At 34.3% G+C, this 27,612-nt stretch overlaps 1 protein-coding gene across 17 annotated transcripts in view; it reads right to left on the reverse strand.

Annotated features, from left to right (window-relative positions):
- LOC145326750 (uncharacterized) overlaps positions 1-27,612 on the reverse strand; it is an 83,420-nt gene that overhangs the window by 47,156 nt on the left and 8,652 nt on the right. For all 17 annotated transcript variants that reach the window (XM_080170152.1, XM_080170146.1, XM_080170149.1 and 14 more), the window contains exons 7-18: positions 27,498-27,605; positions 26,114-26,183; positions 25,741-25,806; positions 23,229-23,284; positions 22,707-22,750; positions 21,940-22,026; positions 16,527-16,574; positions 16,234-16,343; positions 15,365-15,484; positions 10,183-10,281; positions 7,963-8,041; positions 614-713 (exon numbers count right to left, since the gene is read on the reverse strand). In XM_080170152.1, coding sequence (XP_080026278.1) covers positions 614-713; positions 7,963-8,041; positions 10,183-10,281; positions 15,365-15,484; positions 16,234-16,343; positions 16,527-16,574; positions 21,940-22,026; positions 22,707-22,750; positions 23,229-23,284; positions 25,741-25,806; positions 26,114-26,183; positions 27,498-27,605 — 987 coding nt within the window. The remainder of the gene's footprint in view (positions 1-613; positions 714-7,962; positions 8,042-10,182; positions 10,282-15,364; positions 15,485-16,233; positions 16,344-16,526; positions 16,575-21,939; positions 22,027-22,706; positions 22,751-23,228; positions 23,285-25,740; positions 25,807-26,113; positions 26,184-27,497; positions 27,606-27,612) is intronic.

A 27,612-nucleotide genomic window follows, 5' to 3' on the forward strand; every position in this document is an offset into this window, starting at 1 on the left:
CTAAGAAATTCAATTATTCATAACTCAGGCTTATTATATGTTTTATCATATGATTCACTTTATACAAGGGCAGAAATTTTTACAAGAATAATTTACCTAAGAAAAGCATTATCTTATCCTACGTACTATTGGCTGATTTAGACTGTATATCTCTAGGTTATCTCTATTCTCCAACATTTCCTTATGTTGAAGGTAAAGAAAACATGATTTATTCAAATTCTGGATTACAGGAAAAACTTTTTAACCACCAACTTCAAACATTATGAAAACATAAAAAGTGAGGTAATGTTTCCACTACTAAAAAACCCGTAATGAAAACATCCAATACCTAATGATAATCTTTACATTGTAAAAGCGGCTACTACCCTGGCATCTAGGGGCTCTGTGTTAAAAAAATAGCTCAAAGACTTACCATTCTTATTGACGACAAGTACAAGTAAGTATATTTTTAACATATGAAGTAAATTCCTGAAACGCACAAAGCTTACAAATAGAATTTGAAAGCCAAAAGAAATGGCAGTATTTATTTATATTATAAGTAAAAAATATAGCTCCTGATAGCAACAGCATATTTTGATATAAAAAGACACAAAAAAGTTTTTAATATTGTTTTCCTGAGTACGCAGCAGTATGTAGGGGTGTTCGTCCCGCCAGGTCTCCAAGTTCAAGGTTGCCACTACAATCAACCAGTTTTCTTAGGATGCTTACACTCCCTACAACATAAAAATATATTTTTGCAGCCATATGACAGACAACTGGATGGAAATCCGAATAAGAAAATCCGCAATCCGCCTTATTTTTTAAACCCTTAATCCGAATCCAAAAACCCTGGTTAAAATTACGGGTTGGATTGTTAATTTGAATGACTTTTGCAGCACTTAAATTTTTTTGTCATGCTTATTTTAGGTTAGGATAAGTAAGGTTATAAAATGACCACTGTTAAATGTATATGCTTTAAATAGAAAATACTGTGAAAATACGAAAAAAAAGATTCTTTCCAATACCCGGTGAAAATCCCTATCTATAATACAAAGTAGAATGATGTCTGTCCGTCTGTCTGTCCGTCTGAAGCTTAAGTTCTCGGTAACCACTGAACCGATTGGATTCTACTCTTCAGGGTATATACCTATTGGTCCTGCGGTGGTTTTAAGCTATTTTCTTGGGGGGTGGGACACCCCCAACCCCCCAAAAAACAAAAAAATCCCCCCCCCATTTTTTTTTTTTTTTACAAATTTTACGAATTTTATGAATTTTACGAATTTTAGGTACGAAATTTACGAAATTTACGAATTTTACGAATTTTGCGAATTTAATCGCAAAATGTTTTCCTGCTGGGTAGGTGCGAAAATTTGTGATTCGTTCTGCTGGATAAGTAATAGAAGATGTAATTATACCTCTTGGGGCAAAGCCCCTAGAGGCTAGGGGCGAAGCCACTAGTTTATATATAAAAAGACATTTAAAAATATTGCTAGAGCCAGCAATCCGAAAATTCGCAAAAAAAGGCGATCTACAATCCGCGGATTAATGTCGGCACAGCTTAAGAACCGGTAAATCAGAGAACTAAACGAAACAAAGCCTTAATTTAAAATACAAAAAGATTTAATTTCAAAATTAAATTTTGTCATCATTTTAGATACACCTACTTGTATTGCGCGCATGTATTTCTTCTTTAAATTTTGTCATTTAATACTTATATTTGCGGGAACTTTTATTTAATGAAATCTTCAAATTTTTAACATGTACAAAACGGCCTGCTTTATTGCATCAAGATCCATGACAGATCTATATAGGAAATAAATGTCTATATATGAGCTCAAGTTTTCCAAATATTAAGTGTTTTAAACCCATAGTGCTCCAATAATCCTAATAAACTCTCACTGACCAGAACGATATGACCCATTATTTTACTGCATGAAGAATAAATTCTTTTTTTTATTTCATGTTGCTATTTGAATTATATTGAAGTATTAAATTTATATTCATAAAACAGAAAATTTAAATTTATATAGTAATATATATATATTGGTGCTCTCTATTCGAAGGGGAAGGAAGAGGACACAAATTTGGCCTCAAACCAGGAATAAGGTATAACCAACAAGCAAATTAATTCGAAAATTGATTTGGGGGACAAAATAACGCAACCTTTATTATATTGCCTTTTTCAGCTGTCGTTGGGGGGCAAAATTTGTATTTCACCATAGATAAAATATATGTAATCGTGGCATTGTGTGCATCATCAATAACCAAAACAATCTTTTAGTAGCAGACAATAATTTTATGCATAATGACAATATAATGAAAAGGACTGTCCATAAGAATTTTTTTAAAATTTTAAGCATACTATATATATTAACAGAATCAAGATATATCCCATTGAAAATTCTGACCCCCGACTATAAGGTTTCAGCCCGTTTTTTGTGCTCCTTTATTGGCGACCTGTATGGTTTTCTCCCCTAGTTTTGCCTCCAACATCGCTATATGTCGCTTACAGGATAGAGGTTAAATTTTTCGATGGGCTCCAATTGCTATGCTTCAATATAAAATCCGAACAGAAAGCAATTGTTATATGAATATAGTTAAATTTATACTTTTATTTCTTTTTTCCTATTGTACAGTCCTAATTGAGAGTACAAATACAAGTTTTAGATTTAAAATATAGATATAGTAGATCTAGATGGTCAATCTGGCCTCTTATTCCGTCAAACTTAACAATGAGTTTCTAAGCAGACAAAATCTTTTTTTTTATACATATATAGAATTTGCTCCATTAATACACATGATAATTTTTTTCCTATATAATTTCCTGAAAGTTATTCTATCATTAGAAATTAAACTATGCATATCTGACTTATATTTGTTTTCTTATATATTTCACTTTTAACGAAGCTAAAGAAAATGCTTTATCCTAAGCTTTATCGGTACATTTTCAAACCATTAAAATTACCTGATTATTCCTCAACTGTTTTCCTGTTGACTGATTTATAGATTATGTATCTAGATTATATCTAACATTGAACCAATGAGCACCCAATAAAATACTTACACGAAGTTTACCATATTGCAATGGATATAGCAAAGGTGGATATATTGACAGGGTAAAATGTGTCGTCAATTTAGGTTGCTAATAAACAGGGATATAAAGGAATATAAGACAATGACAAATAAATAAATAAATTGATGTATAACCCCAATGATGCTACACAAAATAACCTCTGTTTATTATAATTAGTGGTTGAAACGTTTGGACATTCAACTTTATGAACCAATCAATCAAAATTCAGTAAAATCCCCAAAGTTGTTTTACCAACGAATAAAAAAAAGTTGTTATAAAATAAGACTAGTATAATAAACAGTCAAATGGCCCCTTCCTCCCTTCTAATATGGTACTCATTTATTATTCGGTTCGTTTATCCAGTAGGAGGGGAGGGGATAAGGTCAAGGATGTGGATTGTGGGTTTCGTTGTTTTATCCAGCTAACAGTAAATTTTTCTAAAGGTGCACAAAAATCTGGTGCAACATCCATGTAATAATAGATCATTTACCATAGTGGGTCTGTTTTAATGCTAAAAATTGTATCTTCGAAAAAACAGGTTTTAAGCAAGTATGGTGAAATAGGGTTAAATAATTAATTCGCTTGTTGGTTATAGCTAGCTGGCCTCAAACTTTCCAAGACTTAGAATAAGCCTAAAACAATTCCTAAACCTATACACACGTTCCCTAAATTTCATTAACTCCGTGGTGTGTGAGATCTTAATGAACTAACAAAAAAGTGAATTCTTCATGAAATACTTGCGGCTATGTCCCTAGAGGTACTTGAGGATAGGGGGAGGGGTGAGAAAGTCGAACCTACACTTTTCCAATTTTGATATGAAAAAGTAAAGAATTTTTTTCGGGGGTCGATTTCTTCTGGGAGGAAGTGAAGTTAACCTCACACACCCCTCCTCAACCGAACTTTATATTAAAAAAATGTCCCAAGCATTCGGACAATTGGGCGTTCAAATAGGACCTAGTGGTAGTTGGGATCAGTTGAGAACAAAATCCCAGCCATTCCTTCTTGCCAGATATGGCCATTTTAAGATTTTAGTCAAATTACACTAAATAACCTGAGACAAACTTCACTCTTCTTTGAATATTTTAGTGGAATTGTAATGGGACAGCCCCAAAATAGAGTAGCTTTGCTCATCTGACCAAACTGACTGCCTGGAGTTCCTAACAGGAAGTGCCATAATGTGTTATCCCAAGTGGGGATTCGAACCCATTCCCAAAACTATCCATTATGGAATAAATGCATGAAGATAGTAATTTGTATATTGGGCTCGGGCAATAAATGCCCCTGTGGATACCCCCCCCCCCCCCCTAATCCTGGCTGTTATTGGTGATCAGAAGTGTCAGCTCCTTGTTGGACTTGTACCTGGGGTTCCCAACAGCCAGGCCTCTGCGCTGGAAGTTTGGCCTGGTCTTGACCACCATCTCTGTCCTGGGTGGCAGTTTGATATGTAAACCCAACCCTATCCAATTCGTGCCTCCTTGAGGCACCTTGAACACCATGGGGGTGTACAAACTTAGAATAGCCCTTGTCCAATTTTCCAGTTTCACCTTCTTGGGGCCCCTACCTTGATGGCAATAGCAAGCAACTCCATGCTACCCATATCCTGGTCATCGGTCAGCTCTGAACATATGAGGACAATGGCTGTGGCTGACAGTGGCCTCATGAGAGCTGCCTTGGCCAGACAGTTATTTGTACAGCTAGAGCGAATCTGGGCCTTCCCCAGGCTTGGCAGGGCTGGGGCCACTGACTTAATGGGAGAAGGGGCAACCAAGGCTACTCTCCCAACTGATCCATACCACCATCTCCATCAAACAGTAACTGTATTCCCAAACTCCCTAAGTAAGAACCCTCCCAGGTTTAGGGCATAGTTCAATAAGCACACCACCATGATATCCTGGAGGATGAAGATCAGGGTAGAGCTAAGATGAGATGCTCCCCTGCGAATCCCAGATCAGCACAGATGCAATGAAAGGATAGCTGCAGATGGTGGGCCGCATACCTAGGCTTAGGATGCAAGATGCTGATGGACCCAAGCTGATGGTATAGATCAGTTGGGAGAGTAGCCATGGTTGCCACCACTCAGACACATCAAACTAACCCTGAGGACAGAGATGGTGGTCAAATCCAGGCCAAACTTCCAGTGCAGAGGCCTGGCTGTGGGAAACCCCAGGTACAAGTCCAACACGGAGCTGACCCTGCTTATCACCAACAACAGCCAGGATTAGCAGAGGGTATCCACAGGGACATCTATTGCCCAAGCCTTATAGACAAATTACTGTTGTCATGCTGTAATATACAGTTATTCCACATTGGATAGTTTTGGGAATGGGTTCAAATCCTAACTTGTGTTAAGACACTAAGGCACTTCCTGTTAAGAACTCCAGGCAGTCAGTTTGGTCACAGGAGCAAAGCTTCTCTATTTTGGGGCTGTCCCACTACAATTACACTAAAATATTTAAAGAAGAGTGAAGTTTGTCTCAGGTTATTTAGTGTAATTTGACTAAAATCTTAAAATGGCCATATCTGGCAGGAAGGAACGGCTAGGATTTTGTTCTCAACTGATTCTAACTACCACTAGGTCCTATTTGAACGCCTAATTGTCCGAATGTTTGGGACATTTTTTTAAAATAAAGTTTGGTTGAGGAGGGGTGTGCTCATTCAAATAGTTATACACAGTGGTCCTCAAGGCAAAAAAAGTTTGACAAAACCCACCAGAAAAACGGACTATATGGCCATCATATATACCCATTGTGGGGCCAGGAACTGATTTTCATAAAATCATAGCTGTTCCTTCTTGGGATTTATTCCATTTTAAAGATAATAGACCGAATTCCTTAAAAAAATAAGGTTGTTTGTCACTATTTTTGTTGCTATGGTTTCAGAATAGGAAAAATCCTTATAAACCCTGAAAATCTGGCTCGGGTAGATCACAAAAAGTCATGACCCAACATTTTCCCCCCATTGGCGGAAAAGTTAGAGCACCTCAAAGTTTTTTTAACCATGCCCTGGTGTATTGGCCCCAGAGGGCCTCCCAGAGGATCTAGCAGAAATCTAAAGGTACCTATAGAACCACAATGGCTGGCTCTAACTATGATTTAAAGTTGCCGGAGACGATGGCCGGCCTCATTCATGCCTTTAAGTGGCGGAAAAAATTAGCGCATCCCAAAAATGACCATTTTTTGACGTGTTTTTTGCGCATAGCGTGACCTGTGTGCAGGGCGCAGCCACGTGTATTCCAACTTTTTTGTAGGCCATCCCAAGCCAGTTCAGCTGATGTGCGGCCGGAGGCGGTCGGCCCAGCCGTTTGGCCGACAGTGGCGGTAAAAGGTGGCGAAAATTGTTAAAAATCAACATTTTGCGGATTTTCGGTGGGCCAGTGCGGCCAAAACCATCTAACCGTCTAAACACACTGTTTTTGGCGGATATGTGTCCTGAACTGGTCAGCCAAATGGCCTGGCTGCACCGGCCAACCAAAGATCTGCAAAAACGTCAATTTTTGATGATTTTTGCAACCTTTGATGGCCGCTGTCGGCCAAACAACTGGGCCGACCGCCTCCGGCCGCACATCTGCTGAACTGGTTTGGGATGGCCTACAAAAAAGTTGAAGTACACATGGCTGCGCCCTGCACACACGCCGCGCTACGCACAAAAAACACGTCAAAAAATGGTCATTTTTGGGATGCGCTAATTTTGCTGCCACTTAAAGGCAGGAAGGAGGCCAGCCAGCGTCTCCGGCAACTTTAAATCATAGTTAGAGCCAGCCATTGCGGTTCTATAGGTACCTTTAGATTTCTGCTAGCTCCTCTGGGAGGCCCTCTGGGGCCAATACACCAGGGCATAGTTAAAAAAACTTTGAGGTGCTCTAACTTTTCCGCCAATGGGGGGAAAATGTCAGGTCATGACTTTTTGTGATCTACCTGAGCCAGATTTTCAGGGTTTAAAAGGATTTTTTCTATTCTGAAACCATAGCAACAAAAATAATGACAAACAACCTTATTTTTTAAAGGAATTCGGTCTATCTATAATACAAAGTAGAACGATGTCTGTCCGTCTGTCTGTCCGTCTGTCCGTCTGTCCGTCTGAAGCTTAAGATCTCGGTAACCGCTGAACCGAATGGGCTCTACTCTTCAGGGAATATACCTACTGGTCCTGTGGTGGTTTTAAGCTATTTTCTTGGGGGGTGGGACACCCCCAACCCCCCCAAAAATGAAAATTTACCCCCCCCAAAAAAATACTCCTGGTGCTGCTGGTGCAGCTGGTGCTGCTGGTGTAGGTGGTGCAGCTGGTGCTGCTGGTGCTGGTGCAGAAAATTATTTTTTTCCAGGGGCAAAGCCCCTAGAGGCTAGGGGCGAAGCCGCTAGTTACCTTTAAAATGGAATAAATAAAATCCCAAGAAGGAACAGCTATGATTTTAAGAAAATCAGTTCCTGGCCCCCAATGGGTATATATGATGGCCATATAGTCCGTTTTTCTGGTGGGTTTTGTCAAACTTTTTTTGCCTTGAGGACCACTGTGTATAATCCTCCTGAACTTATAAGAAGCTTCACTGTAAAGAAAATGGCTAACGAGATCTTAAGCTAAAGACAAACACAGAGACATCCGGTTACTTCGGGATGATTATAACCGAATTAAATCCCATATTGGGTTAATAGTTATTTATCGCACCGTATTATAAACAGTTTTCCGCGGGTAAAAAAATGTACAATTATAAGATTAAAAACAGTTTTGTTATCCACGAGATGCCGAAGGCACGGGCTAATAAAACTATCTTTAATATTATGCTTGCACATTTTTATATTTTTAGAAAACTGGATATGATACAATAAGTTGCATGAATTTTTAGTGTGGCTGAGAACCGGTTCTTATCCACCGAATATTAATCGGTTTGAAAGCCATACTAAAATATATTTTACCTGAGCTGGCAGCAAGATGGAGGGCAGACCTGCCTTGGAAATCTGGACGGTTTACCTCCTCTTTAATATCAATTCCATGCTAAAAAAATAAACAATTAGGTAAATTATTAATCTAAAAAAAAGGCATATTCTCTTAAAAACTACCCCACCCCACTTATTTTTATTTATTTAAATAAAAAATAAGGTCAGTGAGGTAAGATTTGGTGCTGGATAGGCACTTTGAGGGTAAAAGAACAGAAAAGAACTTAACATGATGGCAAAAGCATTGTACAGGGTGGGGCACATAAATCCGGACTTTTTTAAAACGGCCATAGCGTCATAACTACTTGACCAATCAGGACGTTTGACCCCACTATAAAAAGCTTACGAAATGATCTTTCAGCACAAAAAAAATATTTGGACGATTGGGGACGTGTACTCCGAGCTGGCCGCGAATACGTTCACCAAGGCAGATTTGAAATGCGCTGGTGGTTTAATCTTGATTCACGACTAGGGCCCACTAAATCTGACCTCAGCCCATCTGTAGGTGAGGTAGGGTTATAAAACTTGCTGGTGATACTCTTAGATACATAAGTAAGACACAAGAAAAGACTTAAGCTCTCTATCTGAAATGGCTTGGCCATAGTACTCCAGCAAAGTGAAACGTGTCAGATTTTAAGATGTCAAAAACGTCAAAAATCGTGAAAAATTGTTAATATTTTTCGGTTCTAGATTTCAGCGACCCATATGGAACTTTTAGACTATAGATTGCGCTGACAACTGTAGCTGAATTGTCATGCCATTTCCAAAAAAGTAAAGAACGTCGTTCTAGCTCAACTGTGGTCCAAATAAGAGCCTCCGTGTCAAAGGGTAGCTTGAAAGTTGGGTTAATTTGGATCCTGCGGTTACTCATGACCCTAAGGAAATGTGGCCTCCCAGCAGCCTGATCTTAATTCAATGGACTTTTGGGCCTAAAGCTACTTTCAAGCATGCACCAATAGACGTGCTCATATCACAAAGACCTCCCTCATTGCCACTATCAAGGATAACTTCGCCAGCTTGGACTGGTACATTTTGACCTGGGCCTGCCGGCGGTTGAGGAGGCGGGTAGAGGCGGCGAATGAGACTGGCGGCCATTTTTTTTGAATAATCTAATAGTCATATGCCTATTCTGACTCGCAGTTTTTAAAATTCAATAAAATCTTTAAAATTGACGATTTTATGTTCATTTGTTTAAAATTTTGAAAAAGTCCGGATTTATGTGCCCCACCCTGTATTATTATAGTATTATGTGGGGTAGAGAGACTTCACCCTCTCCTACCATAATTTTTTTTACAATTTAAAAAAAATCCGTAATGATAATCAAGTTAAATCCTATTATTCCGATATAATTTGTTTATTCTTGACTTAAGTAAAGTATTTGATTGGTGTAAATATCCGTATAAATAATATACATTATAAGTTTACATAAAAATATTTAAACTACATATGAGCCAATCTTGATTTAAGAGAGCAAGATTTAATAGAAACATAATTTGATTGTTCTCTAAGAATGGATTGTTAGATTTCTAACTAAAAACACACAAAATTTATTAATATTTTTTTTCAGACTATGAAAAGTAATTTACAAGATTATTTTAGTAGAAATATTACCTAATCTAAAATTAAAAACATTATTTATTCAACCTAAACCTCAGCAATTTCTTTATTAGTTGAAAAAAATTACAGACCGATTTTTTTCAATTAAGCCCTACCAGCAATTTGGTACAAGAAGCAGCCAAGGTCACGGAGTTGTGGAAGGGACATTGAACTGTACAATAGACATAACTGATTTACCTTGTTATAAATTTCCAAGAGAGTTTCTATGATCTCGTAGTTAGAATTAGCAGCTGCTATGTGTAGAAATAACTAGTTTACCTTGCTATAAATCTCCCATAGAGTTTCTATGATCTCGTAGTTAGAATTAGCAGCTGCTATGTGTAGAAATAACTAGTTTACCTTGTTAAAAAGCTCCCAGAGAGTTTCCATGATCTCGTAGTTAGAATTAGCAGCTGCTATGTGTAGACATAACTAGTTTACCTTGTTATAAATCTCCCAGAGAGTTTCTATGATCTCGTAGTTAGAATTAGCAGCTGCTATGTGTAGACATAACTAGTTTACCTTGTTATAAATCTCCCAGAGAGTTTCTATGATCTCGTAGTTAGAATTAGCAGCTGCTATGTGTAGACATAACTAGTTTACCTTGTTATAAATCTCCCAGAGAGTTTCTATGATCTCGTAGTTAGAATTAGCAGCTGCTATGTGTAGACAGGTCTGGCCTTTCTTATCAACTTTAACAACCTAAAAAATTTGATAAAAAGGAATAGCAACTCTTAAACAAAGCTCATAAACACGGGCGTCAAATAGACGGGGCAGTGTTGCAGATCCGCATTGATTGTATGCAGATCCGGATCCTCCAAATTTGGTCAGTGCGGATCCTTGACATTAAAAATAAAATCACCAAATTTTTCCCGACCAGGGGTATATGAAAAGGGAAGGGGAGATTATATACAATGTGAGAGAGAAGAGTGTAGGAGCGAATCAGCTGATCAAGGTTACCAGATATTTCAAAATTAGTAAGTGACTATTTTATATAAATTTAGGTAGATTTTTCCATAAATTTATACCCCAGGATCTGGATCCAGATCCGCAACACTGAGACAGGGGATGTGTTAAGTCATGATTACTTACAAAACAAATTAAACAAGAATAGTTTTAATAAAAACTGATGTCTTTTTTATATGACAAAAAAACATAATAGTCCTTTAGTGTAAAAACATACAAACCTCAAAACAATTTAGGTGATTTAAGTATTGATACCTTTTTCTATTAATGACCCAACTCAAATCAATAAATATAGATTATCTAGTAAACTAAACCAATAATCTGCCAAATGTAAGAGGGAAATTCAAACTTCTTATTGGGTGATTTAGAGATTGTGTCTCTAGATTATTTGTAATGTAGTGTAGTGTCTCTATAAGCGAAACTAACAAACGGACAAACAGACAAACATGACAGGCGTAGAAATGACGAGAAAGCATGGAATGTTTTTTGAATTGGTGAAAAGAGTGAAGATTTAATTTCTATTTCCAAGTTTGGCTTTTTCATAGATAATTAACCCTTTATGTAGAACATCGTAAAAATCCAGTGGCAATAAATATAATCGAAAGGAAAATTAAATTTAATAGACTCTTCTTGAGATACACCTATAATGTTTAAAGTGTGATTGATAATACTATCATTTCATAAATATGATTGCAAGCGAATATTACAAGAATAAAGTTTTACATTAGTATTAAATTCTTCACAGAAAGGCAAAACTTAAGTATCAAACTTTTTACAATCTTTCAGAAATAAGCAAGTTTTTATTCAACATTACATTTAATCTAATACGGCGCATTTTAAATTGAAATACTTAGTAACTTTACACTTTTAAAATAAATTGTTTACCAATTCTTTTTCTAATCTAAATAATGCGCAAAAATAACTTTTACAAATTGAAGTGTAAATATTACAGAGGAAGTAACATCAATTTATTTAAAGTTTCATTATATTTTGTTTTCAACCCACACAGTATTGCACCCACAAATTGTCTAAAACTTAGCCTAACAACTGCCTAACAAACTATAAACTAATCTAGCTTAACCTAACCAAACCTGTCAATAGTAATTTATAAAATGGGTGTAATCCCTTGCGGGTGCAATTCTTACTTTAAAACATCTTTGTAAAGAAAGACGTCCTGCTTTTATTTTTCTTTTGAAAAGTTCAAATTGTCAAAAATGCATGACATAATGAAATTAATTCCCACACGTTACAATCAAGCTAAAATGAAATTTCAGAAGCTTTGCACACTAAGAAAATATTTTAATTTGAACCCACTCTAATCCAATGTTCTGCTAGGTAATGATGACACAGAACAGTTAGGTAATTTTTAAATAGGGGGGGGGGGGGAGGGGGGGGGTTAATGCAATCATCTCGTAATCAATGATTAAATGGCACTTAGAATTCGAATTTCTGAAATTTTGCATGAGTAATCCTTGGTAGGTCTATTTTCCCTAAATCAAACAAAAAGTCAAACAAACAAACAACGTACAGATCATACCCGCACACCATTTTAAGCGGCATAAGAAGGCCTATCAATAATCTGGAATAACCAAGATCCAATTATGCACAGGGAAAGCTTCACTGAAGAAAAAACGCGTAAAATAGGTCTTTTTCGCGCATTTCTCTGCACTGCGAGATAATTATGCATTATTGAGTTATAGCTATTCCAGATTATTTGTTGGCCTTCTTATGCCGCTTAAAACAGTGTGCGGGCATGATCTGTACGTTCAGCCGTTTGTCAGCTAGCAGCCTTTAAAATTCATAGATTTTTAGAAATATTGCCCATCCCTCCTTAAAAAATTATATTTTGGTTTATGGTAACTGACAAGAGTATCGCAATTAATAAAAATCCTATCCTTTGTTTCTTTTTTAAAATTATGTAATAAGAATTTAATATATTCTCTTATCACACTATATTCAAAGATTCTTACAGCTAAAATATCTTGCATTAAAATATCTAAAGCCTAAATGATCAACTTGTAAGATTGTTAATTAAAAAAAATAGAAAACAATGAGGGTTAATAGAAAAGGAAAAAAATTTAAGCAACTCACTTCCTATTATATAAAGTACTAGCTAAGGATCTCACTAATTGCTGAACCGATATGGTTCTCATTTACAGCAAAGCTTCTTTTAGATTCACGGATGGTTTTCATCTATTTTTGGAGTTTCTTTACCCTCCTAATAAAAGATGAGTTCCCTCCAAAAAAAAGTCTCGTTCCACCGTAGGTGCCTCTAGAGGCTTCTAGGGGCCGGGCGTAGCCGCAAGTATCATTAAAAATTTGAAACTTTATATTTTCAATTTTGTTAAAACATTACTCCTGCAACATCCTACTATACATAATTCAAATATTTGGTCCTTATAAAACTATCATAGACTAAGATAAAAACATGGATGGTTAGTTACAAAATAGGGGAATGACAGAAATTTTCATAAACATTGATAATTATAAGTGAAATTGCAAAGTAAAACTCTGTATTTCGCAGAAAAAATAGCAGATACCAAAGGCAGAATTTTACAGACTTTGGGTTTAATTTTGGAATTAATTTACCGCGTACAAAGTTATTATGTATCTGGAAATTATCGTAAAAAAACTAACTGTATAAAATGACATTAATAATGGACGGGTTTGAGACAGGGTTGTTGTTTGTGGGTTGATTAGAAAGGGAATAGTAGCTTTCACAATATTGCGTAAAGTTGTGAGTAAGATTCTAGTCAAAGGCGCTTATTAAGTCAAAATGATTTTAAATATACGTTTGATTATACAATGCGTTTCGTCCGCATTAAAACCAGTCAGACTTAATAAGCGCCTTTGATTGGAATCTTACTTTCAACTTTATACAATACTGTGTAAGCTACTATTACCTTTTAAATAAAAGGCTTTAAAATTAACTAAATAATGATTAAAAATTATAGATTTAGGAGTGTTTTCCCCCCTACCCCTCTCTAAAATTCAACTAAATGTAAGAAATATTAGAGGTATCAATTTTCCTTTACTAAATTTACTACTTACCACCAAAAAGCCACTTAAAAATCGGGTTTTTTAGTTTGGGTTATGGGTTGGTTAAAGAGGAAATTTTAAAAGAGCATTAAAGGAAAGGGAGATAATACAGATAAAGTAAACACAAATGAAACGGATGGAGGACAAACCGATGAAACAAATTGTAGAGAAGCTGCACCGCAAAAAAATACATTAATAATAAATTAGGGTAAAGCGGGGCGAACTCTGTACTTTTTTTAGTTAAAAAAATTATTTTTTTTTAAATGGGACCAAGACCAGTAGAAAGATCTCGGAAAAGTCGATCAGGTCCTAGAAAGACGTAAACCTAGGACTTTGGGAAGTTTGTCAAAATTGATCTCAAAAACGGCACAGACTTCGCCCCTTCTCGAGGCGAAGTCGGTAGGGCATTTTCAAGCTTCAAAAAATCGATGGCGTATTGATTTTTATTACAGCATGCCCAAAAGGTAAAAGTTGATAAATGTAATAAAGAGTATGCTCAAATTATTTTATTAAGATAGGTAAATTTTTGAAAAAAATTGAAAAAAAAATTTCTAAGAGGATAACGCCGGTTTAGTTGCTAAATGTAATAAAGAGCATTCACAAAAAAATTATGAAGATCGGACAATTTTTTCTAAAAAAAAAAAATTTTTTTTTTAAAAGTACGAAAAATTTGACTTTTTTCTCTCGAAAATTTCATAAATTATATAAAATTGAAAAAGTTAGTATCAAAATTGAAAAAACAGAGTTCGCCCCGCCTCATAAAAAGTCGATTTGAGAAAAAACTATACAAGCTTTTGTAAAGTTTTAAACGGAAATGGCCCATTAGATTCTTAATAAGTCTTCTGAAGACGTCTAAGCTCTAGCTCTTACTAGTTTTTGTCCAACTTACCGTTTTTCCGACCGATGCAAAAAAATCGAAAAAAAAAAATTTTTGTCGTCCGACTTTGTGACCCAATAAGTACCCTAAAAATTCATCTCACAAAAATTTTATTTTATACTTTTTTGTGGGCAATTTAATAAGGAACAAATTTGATTTTATGTTTTTTCTGTCAGTCGATTAGAACATGGAGAAAAATGTTATTTAATGAAGATGTGTAAAAAAAAAAATAAAGACTTCGCCCCAATACCGAGATCGCCCTGCTTTACCCTAGCATTTTCTTTCTTGACACATACTGTGTTTGTTTGATTTATGAAAAGAAAATAACAAAAGTGTATTGTTATATTTCAAAATATGTAACGTTTTCAGTAGTTTGGCAACATTTTATTTTACTTAGTCCGTGCAATAAATGAAAAATATCTATAATCCAGACAAATAACTGATCAAGTGGCGGAGACCCTTTACGTTTGCTAGTAAATTACTTTTTGTTCTTTTGACTCGGCTGCGTTTATATTTCCGACACAATTAGCTCATTTCAAACAACCCAAAATTGGGACAGCTATACTTAATTGTTGACTTTTTCATCCTTGTTTTAATCACTCTTTTGCGAGTACAAACAGACAAAGGATTTTATGCACAATGTAAGTACAGAATATAAGTAAAAAAATTTTTTTTTAAGCGAAGCTATTTTATAATGCGAAATGTCCGTCTATATGAAACGTTTTTGGGAAAAAATTATTTTCTCGGCTCCCATCAAAGATAGATGAATGAAACTTCTTGTCAACATTCCCATCAATAAGGATATTAATTAAGTATAAAAAATTATGGTGGTCGGACTGCTTTTCGGCAGGCTTTTAGTTACTTTTTCACTTTCGCCCGCTACGAGAGGACAAATGTATATACCTGTTCAGTCGGATTTTGGCAGTGCTTGATAAGATTCGCCATGGATGAGTATCCGCCGTGCCTGGCCACTAGGTGCATGGCTGTGCGTCCAGTAGAATCTACTAAACCCATGTTGGCACCCTAAAACAAGATTTTAGTTGGTTATTATAATAAATGTAACACCCAATGCCATTATTGTTTGGCATCTACGGGCGTGACTTCAAATACAGAATAGAGTTAGGTTCATACATACTACAACTTATAGCTTTATATGACTTCATATATCTAAATTTTGTCTAGTAGATAGATTTTATTTAAACTTACTTCTACTAGAAGAATAGCTAGACAAGACTCTTTATGTCTAGATTATGTCTAGTAGTAGATAAATAGAAGTTATTTATATTTACTTCTACTAGAAGAATCGAATAGCTAGACAAGATTCCATATGTCAAGATTATGTTTAGTAGTAGATAGATGGATGTTATCTATACTTACTTATACTAGAAGAATGGTTAGACAAGACTCCATATGTCTAGATTATATCCAGTAGTAAGGTGTTATTTATACTTCTACTAAAACAGCTAAACAAGACTCCATGTGTCTAGATTATGTCTAGTAGTAGATAGATAGATGTTATCTATACTTACTTCTACTAGAAGAATGGTTAGACAAGACTCCACATGTCTAGATTATATCTAGTAGTAGATAGATGTTATTTATACTTCTACTAGAAGAATAGCTAGACAAGACTCCATACGTCTAGATTTTGTCTAGTAGTAGATAGATAGGTGTTATTTATACACTACTAGAAGAATAGCTATACAGTATACAAGACTCCATATGTCTAGATTATGTCTAGGAGCAGATAGATAGAAGTTATTTATACTTACTTCTACTAGAAGAATAGCTAGACAAGACTCCATGTGTTCGTCAAGATTATGTCTAGTGGAGAGGTGCAAAGCAGTTTGACCAGATTTGTTTGTATCATTCACTTCCAACCCTAAATCAATATTATCAAAACTTTTTGTCTATTTTTGTGGCAAAAAGTTAAAACTGAAAAGTATGACAACATCCATAAAAGTTTAAAAAGGTTCTCTCATTTTTAACCCCCTTAAGGTTCAAACCCCTAAAAAGGACGTCAATTCATCTAAATATAAACAAACATATGCAAATGGAAACGTACCTTCTCCAATAAGTTCAGTCAGAATATTTGTATGCCCATTCAGTGCAGCTAAATAATGGTATTGTTACTTATGAACAAAATTTTGATTGTTATTTACAGTGCAGTAAGGCTTTCAAACCGACTAATATCCGCTGGATTTGAACCGGTTCTCAGCTATACAGAAAAATAATGTATATCATCGTATTACAGACAATTTTTCACGAATATTAAACAGGGTGGGGAAAAACCCAGGGTTTTTTTAAAAAGCCCAACCCAACCCATAAAAACCCTTAAAACCCTGGGTTTTATTGGGTTTTTTCGGGTTTTATTGGGTTTTTTCATTTAGGAGTCAAATACATTTGATATATTGATGAAATATTAATGTTTATGTTGTTGTAGGTAAAAGGTAAGCAAGATTTCACAATAAACAAGATAGATAATGAAGAAAGCTGGCATTCCGATCTATTATAAACCCTTATTAGCAATGGTGCACAAAATATTCTATTAAGGGGGAGGGAAGGTTAAAAGCTTTAAAACATGAACCTCCTGCTCTATTCTTATGCTGTCAACACCCCCCCCCCCCCTCCCAGAAATTATTAAGGTCTTCCCTTTTTTACATCCCCTTAATAAAACCCTCTGCACGCCACTGTAACTATTTCCTTTCATAAATTGTTATGTTTTAGTTTAAAAAATCAATTATGATTATGTAATTTACACAATTTATATATCATCAATTTAGTAGCAAAGCGTTTTCTGAAATTAAGTTTTGAGAGAAAGTAATTTCATAAACATTTGAACAATAAGTAGAGCATCATTTATATAATTACTTTATATTTTTTTCCGTTTTTTAGGTAAAATTTGCTTTAAAATGTTATTAGATCCTAGTCTTTAAGTAAATAGATGTTTAATTTGTAAATTTTAACGTGAAATTTCAATGTTTTTTCAAAAACCCAAAAAACCTCGGGTTTTTTTCAGTGGGTTTTTTAAAAAAAATCTTGGTGGGTTTTTTTGGGTGGGTTTTTTGTATGCCCACCCTGATATTAAAACAAGGCCAGGGCTTCGGTCCCTGAAGGCTATTAAAGTTGGTTTTAATTTTTAATTTTAATATCCGCGGTATACTGTCTAAAATACGATGCTATAAATAAGTTTTCCAGTATGGCTTAAAACTGATTAATATCCGCAGGTTTAGAAACCAATTTCGATGATATTTATCAGTTTCAAAATAAAACTGGAAACTATTAACTGGTTAAATTAAAATAGCTAGTGAAAATAGAAATCTACAATTCTGAAAAATTCTTTAACAACAGAAAAACAGATAAGCTCACTCTTAAAGACCAATATAAATAAGTATACCATACAACTTTAGTCAATAGAAAAAGTTTAGCTCTAAGAAAAAAAGCGTAAAAATGTTATTTCCTCTATTCTAATTTCTTGCTATTCTCAGATTAGAGTAAAACACTAATGGGAGAAAGGGTTAAATAACTGTATCTCCCCATCGCAATCGTCTTGTGCAACCTTCCTATTGGGTCATTGTCCAATGGTATCGCGTATATTAACACAGCTAAGTAGCAGAAAATTATTTAGAGGCAGACGAAAGAGGTTTTTGAAAATTGAAGGGAGGTAGTTGTCTGTATATACATCTATACTCAGACTGGCCAGCCAATTTTGAAAATAAAAAACGTACATAACGTACACACAAAAAATACGTTACGTACATAAAAAAAGTAAAAAAACGTACAAGAACGTACATTCCTAATAAAAATAAGTTAAATAATTTCCTAGTTACCTATTATCAATACATTTTAGTCTACTAGCAGCTACCTGTAAAGGAAAACCATAGCGAACTGACAGACACAAGATATCCTATTACTCTATTCAAAAGAACTAGCGTCTACGCTCCTAAAGGCCTCTAGGGGCACTTGAGGAGGAGAGAGTTGAATTCAATAAAAAAAAACATGGATGACAACATACATAAGTAGCGAAGCTCAAAAGTTATGTATAGACATCTGGAAAAAAATTAACTTAAAATCAGTGAGCAATTAAAATTCATTTTTGGGGGGAGGAGGTAGTTTTTTTTCTAAAGTCAATTTCTCTTGGGAGGGTGGATGGTGATACTCTTCCCCAAAATAGTTATTATGTACAAAGTATATCCTATTATAAGGACCAGCGACTACGCCCTTAGAGGCCTCTAGAGGAACTTGATTAGGGGGGGGGGGGGGTGGAGTTGAATTCAAAAACCCATTTTTTTTTATTTAAAAATAAAAAGTAAAAAACAAGGATGACAACATCCTTAAGTAGCGAAGCTCAAAAGTTATTGATGGAAATCTGGGAACTATATAAACTATAGAGTAGTGTCGTAAAAAATAAGCATTTAACTTATTTAAATAAATTACAAAACCTTTGAAAAATATATAATAACGTGAAAATCTAGGAATAAATTCAGCCCCCCAACCAATAAGCAAATCTCAATGAAATTTAGTGGAAGTATTAAGAATGAAAACTAATACAATCCCTTAAAATTACAACCGACTATCAGGAATATGAGTTGTGAAAATCACAAAAACCTATACATCTAGGAATCGATCTAGCACTGCAACAAATAGACAAACCTTAAAGAAACTTTTTGAAAATATGTAGAATGTGAATTTATTTATTCCCTGAAAATTTCAGCCGTCTATCTTGAATAGAAGTCGAGAAAACCATGAAAAAAAGAAAATCTAGGAATAGATCTAGCACCCAACCAAAAGGCAAATCTCAATGAAAATATGTAGAATGTGAACTTATTCAATCAAAAAACAGGAGCCGAGAAAATCACGTTTCTCCAATAGCATAACGGACTGACAAAGTGATTATAGAGTAGCTTCGCTAATAAATTTTTTAGTGAGGGAGGGGGAAGTAGACCATCCCCATTTCTGATTTCAATTTTAAAAAGAAAGAATAAATAGGGGAAGGGTGGTGATTTTTTTCTAAGAGTAGTTTCTCTTGGGAGGGTTGTTGTACCCTCTCCCAGGACCTATGAGAAGCTACCCTGTAAAGGAGAACCATATCGGTTTAGCGGTTAGCGAGAACCTTCGGTACAAATAAACTGACAGAGAGACATACATCCTGTTATTACGTACTAAGTATATTCTATTAAATAAAGTAGTAAGTTTTGGGTCTGATGCTTAAGATTTTCATAACTACTTCACACAGTTACCGAGAAAATAGCCTACAACCTCACAAAGATCATGTCGATTCAGCAGTTAGCGAGATTCTTCGTTACAGAAAAAAAGGATTTATAGGATAAACATATAATAGGATATAGGGTTATTTTGTCTATTGCTAAAGATCTCAGAAAATACTAGTCTTTAATACAAAGTAAATCAATGCCTGTCTGTCTAAAGCTTAAGATCTTGGTAACCGCTGAACAGATTGGGTTTTAAATTCTAATCTTCAGGGAATATATCTACTGGTCCTGTGGTAGTTTTAGGCTATTTTCTTAGAGTGTGGGAAACCCTACCTCCCAAAAAAATCAACCAACCCTCAATTTATTTTTGTAAACTAATGCAAATCAGCGGGGTGGGGGAACCCCCACCGCACCCTGGGGCGAAGCCTAAATGAAAAAAATAATCACAATCTTTTTTTATATTTTTTTTTGACAAATTTCCAACAAACGATTCTATAAAAGAGGGGACGAAGCCTCTAATCCTAGTAGAAAGTAAAAAGCTTTAAGTGTCCCTCCCCCAAAGAAAATAGCAAAAAACCATCACAGGACTCTTAGGTATATTCCATGAAGAGTAGAGCCCAATAGGTTCAGTGGTTACTGAGATATTAAGCTTCTGATATACAGACGGACAAGCAGACAGACAGACATCATTCTACTTTGTATTATAGATAATATACTATTTTTGTAATACTTTTTGTACAAATACAAATAAATATACAAATACTTTTATACTTATATTTGATTCTTATTCTTTAAAAACTGAAGATACCAAAAAATAAGACTTCTTAATCCTAAACTGAGCACCATATGATATCTCGGAAAATTTACCCAAGTATATAAAGAATTTGAAAAAAATTATCGTAAAATCTATTAAAGGGGTAGTTGCATGAAATGCATTTAAACTTGAATTTAGTCAACTGCATATCTCTTTCTGTTTAATAGTTTAAACTAAATCTTTAGGACATATATTTCAAATCCATAAATTTAAACTGTAAGTTCTAATAACAAATATGCATAATTTACATTACATGTTTTTGTTCTATGAAAATTTAAGATAATACCTATTGAATTTATTTAATACAAGGATGACAGCATCCATAAGTAGCGAAGCTCAGAAATTATGAATGTATTTTATGAATATATTTACCATATACCAGTGTCATCCTATATATTTGATGAAATAGGGAAATGGCGAAAACTTCAAAATCATGCAACCCTTAAATCACGGAAAATTGGAATCGATCTAGCACCACAATATATAAACAAATATTAATGAAACTTGATGGAAATATGTAGACTATTAGCATATTCAATCCCTGATAATTTCAGCTGTAAATTTTGAATAGGAATTGAGAAAACAATAGAAAACCTAAAAATCTAGGAATCGATCTAGCACCCCTATTAATATAAAAATCGTAATAAAACTTAAGGAAAATATGTAAAATGTAAATTTAAGCAATCCCTGAAAATTTCAGCCCATTATCTTAAAAAGAAGTTGAGAAAATCAGAAAAACATGAAAATGTAGGAATCGATCTAGCACCCCAAATGACAGACGGTTGGACAAAACAATGTATAGATTAGATGGGCATATGTTATAAGAATCTTCACTAAAAATTTCAGCTGTCTATCTTTTATAGGAGGCGAGAAAATCACGTTTCCCCCACTTTGTCTCAGACGGACGGACATTTCGAATTATAGAGTAGCTTCGCTACTAATAATACACCTATAGTTTTTGTTAAAATTTTCGTACAAAACATACAAATTACTTTTCTGCTAATATTTGATTCTTATTATTTTTAAAAAAAACGTAAAACGTACAAAAATACAAATTTCAAAATACGTTACGCACACATATCAAAATAACGTCCAGAACGTACACAGATTCGATGCGTAACGTACAAAACGTACACTCTGGCCAGTCTGTATACTATAGATCCGTTGATCTCTGTACGAATATTTTTATTTTTCAGGGGCGTATATTCTGCACAAATATCATTTTTCCCCATGCTGAAAAAAAATTAATTTTACCCTCTTAGGTAAAATTAAATTTATAATCATTTTGAGGGTTTTTATTTCAAATTTCTTTCTTCAGAATTGTATCAGCTAATGTTTTTAGTACAAATAAATTTTTCATCCCCCCCCCCCTATATATTCTTTAAACCTCCCCCCTTAGACGGAAATCCCATGCAAAATATACACTGGTATATTATAATATGAAATTAGTTTACCTAAATGCAAACACGTGTTACCAAAATTATTCCTCAAGTTTGGCTTTGCATCTCTATCCAGCAGAGTTGTCACCATGTCCAGGTGTCCTGCACAATTAAGCAGGGATTTAAAAGGGATAAGACAATCACCGATAAATTAATGTACATCCCCCATAATAATACACCAAATAACCACTTCTATACATCATAATTATTGTTTTAAACATTTGAACACTCAACTTTATTAACCAACCAATCAAAATTTAATAAAAGTCCCCAAAGTTATTATAAAACTTCAGGGACTTAAGTATCAACAGCCCAATGTCTCCTCCCTCCCTGACAATTAAGTGTGTTATTAATTCCGCACGCGTCTCACAATCATTAAAACCAGGGTGTCGGAGCCGTTTAATTTTGATGCGGCTCCGGCTCCTACCTTAAAATTAATATATCAACTTTTGTTCATTATTGAAATTGATAAAATAAAATAAATAATATAAAATATTTTGCTTTTATTTGATTATAGCTATATAAAAGTAGAAGGATGTGTGTCTATTTGTTAAGTAACAATAGTTTTTCAGTTTATTATATGGAAATAGACCTTTGCCAAATTATATTATTACTTTAAAAAATCACTTTTGGCTAATCTGGAGCCGGAGCCGTTTTTAACGAAAAATACGGCTCCGGATCCGGCTCCACCAAAAATGTTGCTGCTCCCGGCTCCGGCTCCGGCACCCTGATTAAAACCAAATATTGCAACTGCAAGAACCAAATCACAAAATATTTTTTACCTGCAGCACAAGCGAAATGTAGAGCGGTCATCTTATCCTTGTCCCTTAAAGTAAATCAACAAGTTTAAAAACTTTCTCGCAAAGTGCCTATTGAGCACTGAAAACGCCCCAGCCATTAGTTTTAAATAAATTGAAATAAAAGGAGGTTGTTTTTTCCTGTGCCTAAAACCTGCGAGGCTACCCACCCAGTGCAAAATATTACCTAACCTGACCTAATCTATTATAGAAACATTGATCAAATAATTATTTCTTTTGAATAAGTGACTTAAGTCTAAACACTTTTTTAGTAGGGAAAATAATAGTTGACTTATGGAGCCTTAAAAGAACCCAAACTTGCAGACAGCATACTTCTATTATATACAGATTACCCTTCTTTTATTGAATATTCAACATAAATAAGAATTAAGTGAAAGAAAAAGAATTAAGGGAAAAAATAAAGTTTACACTTATCTATCTGGGGTTTATTCCATATAGGTCCTGCCATTGTCAAAATTCGGATAATAAATCAAATTTTTAAAATACCTGGCATTAATATCAGCACCAGCGCTCACTAATATATCCAATACTTCAATATTACCCTGAAAACAATAATATACATTTAGTTTAATTTTAAAAGTACAGATTGTGTCTTAACCCTCATGAAAATAGCTTAAAACCACAACAGGACCAGAAGTTACATTCCCTGAAGAGTAGAGCCCAATCGGCAGCGGTTACCGAGATCTTAAGCTTCAGGCGGACAGACAGACATTATTCTACTTTGTATTATAGAAAGCTTAGCTATGACTGTACGCCATTGCTCCTTCATTAATACTTATTTTTACGATTATTACAAAATACTCTGTGTAACTTTATACATATATATAGTTTAGACAAAGTTTTAGTATGATGGGGAAGTATTCTTTTCTATTCCATTTATTAACAAAAAATATCATTATTTTAGATAAAGACAAGAATTATGTATTCTTTCTATTAAAAAAACTTTAGTTTTGCATTCACTAAAAGAGGGAAAGGTTTCAAATTTATTTGACACGTATTGTTTTTTCCCTCCAGGGTAATGTAGTTCATTTCTTACGGGATAAGAAAATGGACGAACAATTAACGTACACCCATATTATGTTAGATAAAATTACTACTTCTGTTTATCAAATATATTGGTGGAAAAATAGATACTGCTAGTTTAAGTCCCCAAAATTTTTGAGCCAACGAAAATGTATTTAAAAAAATGTGGACCAGTATAATATAATCTTACTCCCTGGGATACTTTACACAACAAAAGTTTTGTTAGAAGACACCATAAAGTTGGAAGAAAAGTTTTTAAGGTCAGTATGTTATTGTGGTAAGCCCTGGCTTCCAGTAAAGTATCTAAGTGTTTCAAACAGCGTTTCAAAGCCGTTTGATTTTGGTGCGGTTCTGGATCCGCGGAGCCGTATCTGGAAATACGGCTCCGGATCCGGCTCCGGCCTAAAATCAAGAAAAACTCGACATATTTTTTTCCCATTAAAAAAAAAATATTTTTTATTATTGACTTTTGAAGGTTTTAAAAGTTCAATTTTTGATAAAAAATGGACTTGAAAAAAAGGGCATTTGTACATGAAAAAACATAGTTACCAAATTATAATTTGTAAAAAAATCTCTTTATTTATCTAGTCCGGAGCCGGAGCCGTTTTTAACGAAAATTACGGCTCCGGCAAAATATGGCACCTCTACGGCTCCGGCTCCGAAATACTGGTTTCAAATTAGAAAAAAACGATACAATCCTCATATAAAAGTGACAGAATGTCTGTGTATTTTTCTGTAGCGAAGAACTTCGCTAACCGCGCGCTTGACCAATTCTTTTAGGTCCAGAGAAGGCTTACAACTCCTTTGTGAAATTGTACATACAATGAAGTCTCTAGAGGCGTAGCCGCTTATATCACGAAAAAAGATAAGAGTAAAGTAAAGGACAAGGGAAAGTTTTTGCTTAAGTAATATTGCAATGAAAAAAGAACCATGTAAGCAGAAGTAATAATACACCGCTATTTTGAGTACATTCATAAAGTTTGTACTTTTACGACAATGTTTTTAAAAACACTCAAATTGTGTTTTATATCTTAGCATGCATCTTAAATGTATAAAAATGCGGCTTAAGCATATTTGATAAAAAAAACACATATTTTTTGCTTTGTTTATTTTCTATTGAAACTCCTAATCTTCAATTCAATCAAATAAAATAAGATGAATGGATCTAAAGTGATAGACGTACATTGAACGATAAATTGATGTGTACTCACTATAATGAAAAAAAGGAGTGAACTAAACATATCAAAAAAAACTTTTGGATTAAGTGATTTTTATATATTTTTTGGTTGCATAATCCGGCCGAATGCATTATTGTTAAAACACCTAGTGCGTAAATAATAAATATTTATCATTTGAAGTGTCATTAATACTTTAAGATAAGTGGCATTAGAAATAATGATTTTTCTCGTATTCATTCGAATCCGGTGGATAGGAACCGGTTCTCATCCATACGAAAAAACTATGTCTAGCATCGTATTATATCCAGCTTTCTACGAATATAAAAATGTACAATCATAAGATTAAAACCAGTTTTTTAGCCCGTGCCTTCGGCACCTCGGGGCTAAAAAACTGGTTTTAATCTTATAATTGTACATTCTATATCCGCGGAAAGCCGTTTATAATACGATGAAAGAAATAACTATTATTAAATGATTTATGTAGTAGATATATGTAATTGAATTGACTTTTATATTTTTTATTATTTTGATTTACATAGGTATAAACGTTTTATGAAAAATCTTATTGTATAAGGTAGTAAGGTTTTTTTGTCTGATGTTAAGATTTCATTAACTACTGAACCGATTGATTTTTCTTTTTTAGGGAATCTTTACATAGGTCCTGGATAGACTAGTTTATCTTTAGATTTAGGCTATTTTGGGCTTTGTTTCTATAACCTAACCTAAAAATACAATAAATCTAACCGTTTTGACATAGTGACGTAAAAACAGTATAGAAAAGGTACGCTCTCACTCACCTGTATAGCAGTGACATGAATAGGACGTCTTTCCTTCTTATCTGACATATTCACTTTGGCACCATTCTACAATTAAAATTGAATCAATGCTTGAAACAAAAATGATTACATTCTAACGCCACCCTGAGAAGCACTTTTTTCAATAAGATCAGAACAAATTTTAACTTGGATGTTTTACCCCACTAGCTCCTAAAATGAAAGTGCCAAAACTCAATTTAAAAGTTTTACAGGTGGATCCAATCATTTAACATAATTGAATCCCTAACTGTAAAAACAAGTCCGTACGTCTAGTGCAAAATTTTATACCAAAACTTAATTTCCTATTAGTGTATAGCCCCCTCCCTCCCCCCCCCCCTTCAATAATTTTACTAACCTGTATTAAAAGTTGGACCATCTCCATGTGTCCTTCTTGGCAGGCATAATGGAGGGCCGTACGTCCTGACCTAAATAAAAACAACATTTCAAAAATACTTGTTTCACCATGGTTTTATTATGGTTTTGTTTAGTTTAAACTGTAACTTCGACAAAAGTTTATTATTACGATAAAAAATGTATGTTTAGAATTGCTTTACTTTTGCAATTTACAGCATTTAATGATTTTTGCCGTGTTATATTATTTTGTTTTTTAAACTCAATAAAGCATTTGATGACATTGCGTCAAAAAATGCTTAACATTTCAAAGTTTTTTTTATATAATAATATTGTAAAACTTTATGTTTTTAATCGGTAAAACTATAGGATTAAACGTAACCTAGTATATTCACTAAAAAATACTCAGGGTCACTGCTGGAAGGTGCTCCAAATCACTTACTCGCATTCGTGCATCAAGAGGTTTAGATTTTATAGCAATAAAAACAAAGAAAAATATGTAGGTATAATCTGTACAAAATGAATGATAAGTTGGTAACATAACCTAGCATGTACCTTACAGAATGTATCTGTAATTTTTTTTTATTGGGCATAGTTAGAATTATGAGGAAACATAAAAACAAATACTTATTACCTACATATTTCTTTTGTTTTCTTATTTTCCTACTGAACAAGAAATATGATATAATTAAGAAGCGCGGCCTTAAGGTTAAAACAACAAGGAAATACTTTATAAAAATAACAAGGATGACAGCATCCATAAGTAGCAAAGCAAAAACTTATGGATTTATAAAGTAGATGTTCAGTAGTCATAAAGTATCTAGAATAATACAGTCCTTATAATAAAGTAACAGGATGTCTGTTTGTTTGTGTGTACCGGAGGATCTCGCTAACCGCTGAACCGATCTCCTTAACAGGGTGTCTTCTCATAGGTCCCGAGAATGTTTATAACTATTTTGGAGGAGGGTACCACCACCCTCCCAAGAAAAATTGCCCCTAGAAAAAAATTACCCCCCCATTTTTATTTTATTTTTTTCAACTAAAATTAAAAATGAATGTGGAGCATCCCACCCCCCAAAAAAAAATTTACCACCCCCAAATTTTTTTTTACTTATTCTTTTAAAATCTGAAATAAGAAATTGGGTTATCAAATTCGACTCTCCCCACCTAAAGTGCCCCTAGAGGCCTCTAGGTGGTGTAGCCGCTAAACAACAATACGTAAATCACAAAATTTGAATATGTCTTTTGTAGCATGACCGACAGAACGACGGCAAAACATTAATCATAGCCCAAACTTACAAATAACTTACTCACTTTATTCTGGTACCAGAACAAGGTTAGTTACAGAGTTGCTTTGCTTATAATAACAAATAAAAAAAGTTATTTACCTGTCAGAAACATCGATACTGTTAAGATTCTGATTTAGAATAAGTTGAATTGAATCTACAGAGTTGTGCTTGGCAGCTATGTGAAGACAGGTACGCAGCGATTTGTCTCTTAATT

The sequence above is a fragment of the Acartia tonsa genome, chromosome 8 (assembly GCF_053477335.1).
Source record: "Acartia tonsa isolate MP-2025a chromosome 8, ASM5347733v1, whole genome shotgun sequence".
NCBI lineage: Eukaryota > Metazoa > Arthropoda > Copepoda > Calanoida > Acartiidae > Acartia > Acartia tonsa.